This window comes from Solanum lycopersicum, chromosome 1 (genome assembly GCF_036512215.1).
Source record: "Solanum lycopersicum chromosome 1, SLM_r2.1".
NCBI classification, from domain to species: domain Eukaryota; kingdom Viridiplantae; phylum Streptophyta; class Magnoliopsida; order Solanales; family Solanaceae; genus Solanum; species Solanum lycopersicum.
Window position 1 is genome coordinate 28760211 of NC_090800.1, and position 10790 is coordinate 28771000.

At 34.4% G+C, this 10790-nt stretch overlaps 1 protein-coding gene across 1 annotated transcript; it reads right to left on the reverse strand.

Moving 5' to 3' along the window:
• Positions 1-814: 814 nt before the first annotated feature.
• Positions 815-9510, reverse strand: LOC109119557 (AT-rich interactive domain-containing protein 6-like). Its single transcript, XM_019212191.1, has 7 exons — positions 9213-9510; positions 9091-9103; positions 8938-9012; positions 1975-2041; positions 1832-1882; positions 1176-1268; positions 815-919 (listed from the first exon to the last, which is right to left on the reverse strand). Exons 1-7 carry the CDS (start codon positions 9508-9510, stop codon positions 815-817), a joined length of 702 nt encoding a protein of 233 aa, XP_019067736.1.
• Positions 9511-10790: the final 1280 nt, after the last annotated feature.

Sequence of the window (10790 nt, forward strand, 5' to 3'; positions counted from 1 at the left end):
TAATGATCCTAGCAGGACTTTCTTCAAACTAGTTTCTCTTTCTTACCTCTTCATTTTAAAAATTATATTCCCCATTGATAGAACCCAATTTTTCTCCAGACAACTCCAAAAAGTAACACTATTCCATAAATTTCTTCTTTTCCTGCTACCAAATAAGCAATTTTCATTCTGCAAAACTCTACATTTTTTCTCCATTCTCAAGCAAATATTCTCCATTATCATCTTCCTAATGCTTAGAAGAAACATTCGGCTAGGCTTAATTTAGAAATAAAAATGATTTGGAGGGAGGATGGGGAGACCTGATGGGAGTTGAGACCCCCTGACAAATCGCAAAATCAAACCACATGCAAGGAGCGTATAAGGAGAAAAACTCCATGCTAGATACTTAGCGATGCTATACGAGTCCCCAACAATGAAGATGGTGTTACTGATATTTTGATAAACATCTTGAGCCTGATTAGGTAAACTTTCAAAAGCTTACATATTTTGGTTAGTGTGCAAACTCAAATAGTGTTTCTGAAAGTGTACTTCAAGAAAGTATGTGTTTAGAGATTATAATATAATTGTCAAATGCTAAAATGAGAGGTAGGTTTCAGTATAAAAACAACATGCTACTCCAATCTATGTTCATTATATATCCATCGGTCTTGGAAAAGTAATTTAATATTCTACTGGGGCGGCTTTAGCCGAAATACCTCCTTTCCTGTTTTGTCCATTCAAAGAATTTGACCCACAATACAATCAACAAGAACTAAACAACTATGGCCAAGCATTCACAATGTTGGGAAACTACCAATATTCAGGACACGTTAACTCAGAGATTTTGCTGCGCAAAGGGCACATGAACATGAAGACACCCATGAAAGGTGAGAACAGCGTTGGTCCGAAGTTGATCAATTCTAGCAGGTAAGGTGACCACCTGAAAGAAAAATTATGTCACCCAACTTACTAACGGAGAACCTTTTGATTGTCGTTCACTTCTTAAAGTGTTGTGATCAACAAATAGAAACGTAACAATGATATAGTTTCCAGATCCATTAAAGGAATATCAAGTTTTCTGCATGACTATTTCTCTTTGCCGGAGAAAATTACTAGTCCAAAAATATGCAAGTAACGCAAAGATTGTATTACTGTAGCAAAGTCCAAATTAGTAAAATAAATAGCAATGTGAGTACCTTCTTGAAGGAAGTAACACCCCAAGGATTATCAAGTTGGTGTTGCTGACCGGTGATGACCAGGCAACCAGTCGGATCAGATTGAACCCGTAGCTATGTTTACAAAGATATATGGGCATTAGAGATTTGAGATGGTATAAAAAGAAGAAAACAAATTGAATGCACATGATGGAAACAAAAGGCAACATTAGTTGAAACAATTACCAGCTAAACATTTGTGGTCTTATGATGCTAAATTATTACCTTTGCGGAAATTTTTTTACAGTAAAACAGAAATGAAACAGTAAAGTAGTAAAAAACAAGTTTGTAAAAGCTAGCAGATTATTTAAGTCTCCATTAGAAGTTACTATAGTGCAAATATAAAGAATAAAATATATACACAAGATTTTATGGAGATGCATATCTTTTTATAAAGGTTGCATAATGAACTTATAAAAAATAAAATATCAACACCATCTATTAGTAGGTTGTTTTTCCTTTTAATGAGATGAAGCTAAAACTGATAACTTAACATTAACCCAAACACCAATTGCAAAAATCAGAAACTATATCATTCCAAGCAATAATACAAACACATTAACAAGTCATGAGAGTGCACACAAGACAACAAATTGAAAGCACTTCAATGGAGACAAGTAGCATAATTTGTATTATACCTCATCTCGTAAAAGCCCAGGCACCAGTGCATAGACCTCAAAGGAATCATTCTGTTTAAATAAAATCATTACAAATCACATGACACAAATGGAAATGCATAATCTAGAGGTTCTTAATTCATTTACTTCTGAGAGGAACTTACTGTTGCACGAACATTGATTTTCACCCAATCAGCGGGGGGTCCAACATCAACAACTTGGACATCTAACCTGGAAGATGGAAAGCAATTTGTCTTTATATCAGAAACGGAAGAACCATAAATAGAGAGAGGTATAGAAATACTATTGTAGTTCCTCGTACTCTTTTTATTTTGGGTAGTAAAAACTGTCGTTGTACAAGATATCTATTCCAACTTAAAACAATAGTAAGACTTTTCTAGTTTCTATCTTGTAGTAATCCTATTCACTATGAAGTTGGTCTTGAGAAGAGTAATAATCCTACAGGGATAAAAAGTTAGAGAATGCATGTGAGCGATGTCCTCAGCCCGACAGTTCCTAATCCTAATGATTAGCGGATTGCATTTTAAGGATGTTAATTTTCATTGCCTGTAGCATGCAACCCAAAAGAATAGATAAACCGCTTGCTCCAATAAAACAAACTATTAGTGGCATTGTATACAAAAGTGGATAGCCTACACAATAATTTATCTAGAACACCCACAAGGGTGACCAAGTTCGTTGAGCAGGGGAACTCCCAAATGGGGGTCTCAGGTTTGTAACTCTCTGCATACTTTCTTGATCGAGCTTGTCATAAGGATTTCTAGTGCGGTTTACATCTTATGAGAGCTTTGTTGTCTATTACACTAGAGTGAGGTTTACCCCATCCCTTTGCAATGTCCAGAATCCAATATTATAACGCTTTTAGTTTCTATAGCACTGAAACATCTCTACATTTTCTACTAACATGTAAGTTTAACAAGACTAACAAACTACTAGAGAGCATTAGACCTAAAGTAAACATACTAACATGAGTTAAAATTAATCCCAACTAATTAATATAGCCTTCCATTGTACGCAATGATGATTTGAAATTGAATGCCATTCAAAGACAAATCCGGCAAGCGACGAAAGAACTTATTAGAATAAAACAAACAACTGCAATTTCAAATGATGGAGTGTAGAATACTAGAGGTACCACTAGTGTTTTTAATAAAAAATTCTTGATTTGATCATAATAACATAGATTGACTTTAGAGATAAATACATTACAAGAAAGGATCAAGATAAAGTACGACTTAAACGATACTTTTGTTTGATTTTTAATAGTTCGAGATTCTTTTTGGCATATGTACACGAGAACACACGTAATGGATTTATAGAAGATTAGGATCCCTATTTTTCACTAACAAAACCCTAGCTTGCCTAGCTACACCGCCTGGAGCTATGGACACTGCTAACAGTGGTTGGCTACCACTCCCTGGTGGTGAAATCCTACTAATTCCATTGAAAGCAACTTATTTGAAGTCGCTTAATTATGAAGTTCTCATATAGTCAAGCCTATACCTATTAAAAACACAACATACATTGCGAACCAACAATTTTATGGGAGGAAAAAGAAGTGAATACTATGATTATACAAGAGGACTTACAGTTTGCTATCATCGGCAAATTATCTTATGGATGGCCTAAAATGGAGGAAATCCAAAGGCAGAGTGCAAGATTGGTTTTTACGGGATAGGTACATTTTTATTCCGCTCACAACTTTTGAAGATTATGTCCAAGTAATGCAAACGTCCATATTTTATTCGAGCAAAGGAAGGTTTTTATCAAATGAGACACCTCATGTGTGAACCATGGTTTAATCCAGAGGCAGAAACAAGCACGGTTTTAGCTTGGATATCGTTCCATGCTCTATCACATTATATCACATTTTTCTAGAGGCAAGAGAGGATGAAATTGAACTAGATAAGCCATTTTGGATGCTTGAGGCTAGTGGCAATTCCAGCACCAAAGAAAACAAGGCTAGATAAGTCATTTTCGATGCTTGAGGCTAGTGGTAATTTCTCTGTATGGATTGCATGGAACTACATCAGGCACAAAGATCAAGAGGAAGATATTTTCAAAAATATGTGTATTAAAAAGCTGTCATTTAAACAATCTTTTTTCTTATGGAGAATGTGGAAGTTCGGGGTTCCTGTTGAGAACTGGTGCAAAGCATGGGCATTAATTGCATTAAGATACTTTTGTTGGGCACATCCTAAATTTGAGACGATGTCTCACCTTTTTCTAATCTCTAATACATCTGCAAAGTTGGGGAGAATGTCTGGTAATGTTGTAGGTATTCACATTGAAGGGTTGAAGTTATTACAAGTGGTGATTAAATGGTGGGCAAGTGATTGTTGCCCAATTCTAAAACCACATATTATAGTTGTACCAACTTTCATGATATGGAACCTATGGAAGAGGAGAAATAGTCTAAAACATGGGAGCCATCATCCTACAACAATTTTGTTTACATGATCAATTCTAATTTGTGGACTCTGGGAGATGTGTATACCCTAAGCTACAAGATTTACCAGCATGCTGGCCTAAATGGTTTTAGATTTGGAGAAGTATAAGACAAAACTATATTTTCTATACCAGTATCTTTGAAACCACTAGAAGGAATTCTTAAATGCAGTACTAATGGTGCATCTAGAGGTATTCCAGGAAGAATTACTTATTGCTTTATCATTAGAAACTTTATTGGCGATCTAATCTATGCACAACGGGAAGAGATACAAGAGGGGACTAACCTAGCAGCAGAAGCAATATTAATTAGAGAGGCTTTGGCACATTGTGTTACAAAAGGAATTAGACAAGCGTGTCTAGAAACAAACTCACAAGTGCTAATCAAATTTCTCACAAGGGTGTGGAAAGTGCCTTGGAATTTAGTGGTGATAATTGATGACATAAGGGGATTTTCTCAAGATTGTCAAGTTTCAATTCAACATTTGCACAGAGAAGGTAATACTTTTGTTGATTATTAGCTAATTTTGCTGTAGAATTGTTTATAATTCTTTTATAAAATTACCAAGACAGGGTAGGAAAATCGTAAACCAAGAAAAGAAACAATTTGCTATGTTAAGAATCAGAAAAAGAAAATAGATCAAGAACGGGATGGGGGAAAAGAAAATAAAGTGACATTAATCACATGAGAACTACAAGAATTTTTAGAAACATACCAAACATCGAGAATAGTACAATCCAAGAAACTCAAATGTGTCACAAGTGTTGATTTTCAATGAAGTTGATCTCAATTTACAATTTCATCAACAAATATTATAGAACTTTATAGATCTAGTGGCAGAGCTTTACAATGCAGTATAGAGATACAATTTTTATTAGTATAAAAAGACATGAGAAGAGGTCGGTTTAGAAATTACAAAGGAAGGTACCGCAGCAAGACGTTACGGAAAAAAATTCTTGATTGGTTGAGCTCATGGACACAATCGCACGAACCTTTGCACTACAAGGAAGACGGACTGTTAGAGGAAGGAGATAAGAAGAGAAAACAAGGTTTAGAGGGAATAAATCTTACCATTTTTTCGGTCTAGCCTCAGATGAATTTGATGGAGAATTCCCAAATTTGCAGAAAAAGAGGGTTGTTTGGAGCTTTCCTAGTAGACTCGCCCTTTCAAGTTCTATAATTTTTGTTTTTGGTGGGCTGGCCACTTTGGGCCAGTAAATAAAGTTGTGGATTTCCATTTAGTTAGTGGTGCTTAAGAGAACAAGAATACAACAAAAAGTTCTGTTGCAGTCACTATTCCCTTTAATAGAGTATAAGTTATAGAAAAAACTAAAGATCTCCGATGATGATCCTGATAGTTACAATATTAACTAATAGCTACTAAAGGCCAAAGTTTTGGAGAGTACCATCTAACTTCATATTGAGAAATGGTGAGGAGAAAACAACTCTTTATAGATATACATGAAAAAGTCAAGTTGGCAAAGAATTGACGAACAATCTTGCCACTAGTTTTTAGGCTCTTCGCACGCTTTGACGTATTGTGGGCACTCCTGTCCCATACAAGATGAAAAACACCAAAATTACTTGTAAATGGAAACAGACAAGATCTAATTGATATATCAATACCCAAAAACTTCTACAAGGATTCAGCAGCAGACCTTTATAACCTCACCATAACCAAGAAGGTGTTGCTCCTGCTAGTCTACCCTACAACGAGCAGCTGAATATCTTACTGCCCTACCTGATGCAGAAATTTTGTAACCACTTCCATGAAAAAATTCTTAAAATACTTAATTTTTGTGTATATATACCTTTATTTCAAGGCTACATAAGTTAATTCGACAATTACATGATGTAATAACAAACTTCATGACGTAATTGTTTTCCTAGTGGCCCTTATCCCAAAGTAAGTCCATACTGATTTCCGTCGAAGTCAACTAAAGAAGGATCTCTGTGATCAACTTTGATAACTTGATCAAAGTCAAATACGTCGATGATTCAACTACTTAAAGTAATAGGCTTCTCCATATATCAATTAAAAGGAGTACAACATATTGTAGATGTGAAGGCACTTAACATAACAAAAATGTACACATAGTGTTACCTCATTGTCACCCAAAGAACTAGGAGGAGGAGCAATAGGAAGTTGAAGTCTCCGTTTTTTGTCATATGCCTTTCATATTGGAGAAGTTACTAACATACAGAGAAATCATGATACAATAGAATGTGCATAAACAAAAAGTAAGAGACAAAAAACTTCTTCGGAAAAGTTCTATTCAAAATCACCATATCAGCATTGATGCCTCGTGATGAAATTCTTTATTCAAGTGACTTTATAGGCCTTAAAAGAGTGCCTGTTAGTAAAAGGTTTTTAAGCTCGTACTACAAAAAACACCCACAACTTTTTTGATAAGGTTAAATAATTTGTTAATGACTGAGGAAAAATCCATATACAAGCCTTATACGAATCAATTTCCCTTCAAAAACTCTCCCCCTCTCCTTCTGCACAACCCACATGAGAGATAACATCGCAAACCACCTACACATAAACAAGGCGACATAATTCAGAACTCAAAAACTCACCTTATACCAAATATTAGTAGCATGGTGGACAATAGTAAAAATATGCTAATACTTATCAAGGGAAGAAAACTTCAGGTTATTAACTTCTCATAGAACCTTCACAAATAAGATTATCAGAGCCTCAAAAAAGCATTTAGAGAGCCGTATTAAAGTGGATAGATGGCATTCGTCTTGTCATACATATTTAGTTGATTGTCATTCCAGTAAATTCTTATGATTTAGTTTATTATCATTCCGGTATATTATTATCTTATTTGAGCATCAAAAGATATCTTGCACATTATAGCCCCATTCTATATTGTAACTTACTCATCTAATTGGAAAAATCAGACATCGACACTCATTTCACATTGAGTAAATCTAGCATAAGGAAGCATCCCGTCTGTATCTGATAAAGTCTAGACTCCCTATTCAGAAGCATCTGTAAATATTTTAGGCTTCAAATACCTGGTGCTTAACTGCAGAACCAACTTCCACCACTAACATACATGTATAATATCCCTCATCGTCTTTATTTGACAAATACCTAATAGAAAGAAAGATGCAACATTCCTTGGATATATTGCTGTTTGTATTTAATGAAGTGTATGTTTCTTAGCACTTAAAGCCTAAGTTGATAAGAGACTAGGAGAGGGTGTCCGATACGGGTGCGGATCTAGATGTTGGGTCCTTCATGATAAGATTCAGGTATATGGATTCTTGTAACGATACGGGTGCGGGGATTCAACTAAAATTAATTAAATATAACAATTTCCATTTAAAATCATGTAATAAAGGGACTCTTCTTTTTAAAGTTTTTTAATGACATCTTTAACCTTGAGCATACATTGACTCACATTTTCTTTTCGATCATTTAAATTGTAATTGTTAAAAAAAACACATCAAAAGAGGAATGGGAAATTGGGGTCCTTAAATGGACTTGGATGAACCTCCCCTCATGAGTTAGTTTTTGAGGTTTAGGTAGACTCGGGTGTCATATCTTTATATGACATTAGAGTTAGACTCATCCCAGTTTGTTGTTCACCGATGTTGGGTCCTCATTTATAATGGTTCACGCTCTCGTTGAGCTCTGGCTATGGGGGAATGTTAAGAAATCACACATTGGAAGAGGGATGAGAACTTCAACTCTTAATATGGAAATGGACAAACCAACGCTCATGATATAGGGTTGAATTTCGTACATTTGTCATATCTTTCAAGAAATTACCGTTAATTGATAACCTTTTTAGTTGATGAATTAGATTCATCATAAAAAAGGCAATAGTTTATCTTTTCTATATAACAAGATTACGTTACTCGTTGGATTTCTTCATGACATTTCCTACTAAGTGATTTATATGAATCATTAATTTTGATTTCATGGAGTTTGTCACTAATTCATATAATTCTGTATATTGAAAAAATTGTTATAATTTAAGTAAAATAACTATTCCAAGTGCTATTTTGAACCAAGGCTTCAAGATTCAAAAAATTATTTACTTTCTTAAAGTCTATGTCAATTTCAAACCAAATAAACACTTGAAACAACGTGAGTAGTTATTAAGGTTGTATATAGTTCATGAACAATTGTTCTACCACCTTCTTGTATGCTGTTTTAGCAACCAAGCAGCTTATTACTCTTACATGTACAGAAAATATATGGTAACATTTCACATCCAAGAAACAGAAATAAACTTCAAAATCTTGGCACATCATCAGTAAAACATTGACACATATATATTGGGGAAGTTGATGTTTGATAAATAAAGGACAATTGTTCTTACCCAGTTGCCCAAAAACATAAATAACTAGCCCCAACTAAATGCTCGATTGGGGCGGGGGGGGGGGGGGGATTAAAGGAGTCTCCCACTTTCCGCAACAACCTTAATTCAGTTACCTAAAAAGACAAGGTAATGTATACACCATCAAAGGTAGATGGGAATAACATAAAATTCATCTCACAAACTCATAACATGTTGCATCATTAATTTATCTAGAAACAAATAAAATACACAACCACCACGTGATTCTTTTTTAATTATACTATAAACTATGGAGCTACATTGCTTATTTCTTAAAAATAAATTTATAATACCCTCTCTCAAGCTTGAGGTTCACAGTGTGATATTTGGAAAGAGAAACATAGCCCTCAAGGATGCTTTTCACACGGCTGTATGAATAACCAATGAAAAGACTTTCACAATAATGACAACATAAAATACCCGGTCATAGCAACCTAATCTATCACAGATCTCCATAACCTAGCAAGAGAATATGACAAGATATAATTCGTTCCAGGAACAAGATGAAAATAAAAAGGCTCAATGATAAAATATTTATACACTTGCTTTAGGAAATTATGTTGTTAACCATAAGACATAGGTGGTTTAAATTCCATGCCCTTCTCCCGATAAAATGTGCTTAGTTTTCCTGTAAAAGCAGCTTGAACCTCATGGGACCCTTCATCATCCTCACCTATAAATGCAGAAGAACCTGTAACTTCGGTTGTGACTTTTGGAAACTTGTCCTCTGATCTATCAACCATCATATTATTCCCATTTTTATTGACCTCATAGATCATGTTGTCACTCTGATCAACTTCATTCACTTCTACTTCATCAATATTTTTTACTTCATCATTAGTCAACGTCACATAAACACTTACCATCTCATCCGTTCCAGCATCAATAGTAAGTTTTTTGTTCTCGAACACCACATTGTTGTATGCCTGTGGCTAACTCTTAACGTTGAGTTGGTCCTCTATCACTCTTCTAGTATTCTTCAAGTCCTTTCCCTTCGAATAACTCTGATCATGTGTCTTTTCCTCAACATTGATTTTGTCAGTCTTAACTCTACTTTCGTACTTGACCGCTGACTCATTGGATACAAGGACATCACTAGTACAGGCATTCCTTTCCGCATTAAGCATCTTTAAATCACTCTTATCCATTCTAACAACAAGTCACCGGAAACATATCATATGTATCAAATTTTGGCGCTCTAATGCTTATCTACTCAAGAAAAGCACCCAAAAGAAAAATGAAAGGGAAGAAATAACTTCCAAAAGAAAAGATGATATGTACTACTCATTCCACTACTTATATGATCCTCCAAAAATTTCATACCTTTATTTAAAATCATATTTTTAAAAAGAAAAGAAACTTTATATCTGATTTATTGCATAACTTCATTTCAAAGGTTGTGACTATAATTGTTTTTGAGTTTTTGCGAGTGATTTGGAGTTAAAAAGTACTTTTTTCAAATCCTCTCAATTTTCATGGCCAAACTCCCTTATACATAAAATATATTAGTAAAAGCATGCATTTCTCCACAAGAACACTTATAAAAAGTCATAACCCTAGTTTCATCAAAACAAAGTTCAAGATACGAAAAACAAACAAAACAATCTTGTTTTTGTTCCCCGTATGTTAACTCTAAAAAAATGAAAAGTAAAAGAATGTCCTCCCACAGATCAATTCACCGAAAAAACATCAAAATTTCATCCATATCTCAAATGTGTTGGGTTTTTTTAAATTTTTCAAAAATAAAGCAATGTTCAACCGATAAAGAAGTAATGAGAGGGAGTGAAAAAACATACAGAAATCCATCAAGTTTAGATCTGCAATCGAGATCGGAGGTTGATTAAGAAAAATAGCTTAACAAAGAGTGAAAAATCGTGAGGTTAACCCTCCAATGGTGGCCTTTGCTTCTTCAATTATTTTTGGCACTAAATAACTAAAGGGTGTCAGTAGGATATGAGTTAGTTCTTTGTCTTTATGTGAGACTTTTTGAAAAAATAACTAAAATGTTACTTGATTTACTAGCAATGTTTTATCTTTGTCTTTTAAAAATATTTTGGAATAATTTCAATTAGATATGATAAACTAGTAATAATATCCGCGCCAAGTGCGGAAATTTAATATTAGAGATATCACGACCCAAGCCATC

Bases quoted from the DNA above. Each gene is read 5' to 3' on its own strand.
- LOC109119557 (XM_019212191.1), bottom strand. From the start codon at position 9,510: ATGGTAAGTGTTTATGTGACGTTGACTAATGATGAAGTAAAAAATATT. The intron at 1,883-1,974 runs GTAAGTTCCTCT...TTATTTAAACAG, and splicing joins AAATCAATGTTCGTGCAACA to AATGATTCCTTTGAGGTCTA. The intron at 1,269-1,831 runs GTATAATACAAA...TTGTAAACATAG, and splicing joins CTGGGCTTTTACGAGATGAG to CTACGGGTTCAATCTGATCC.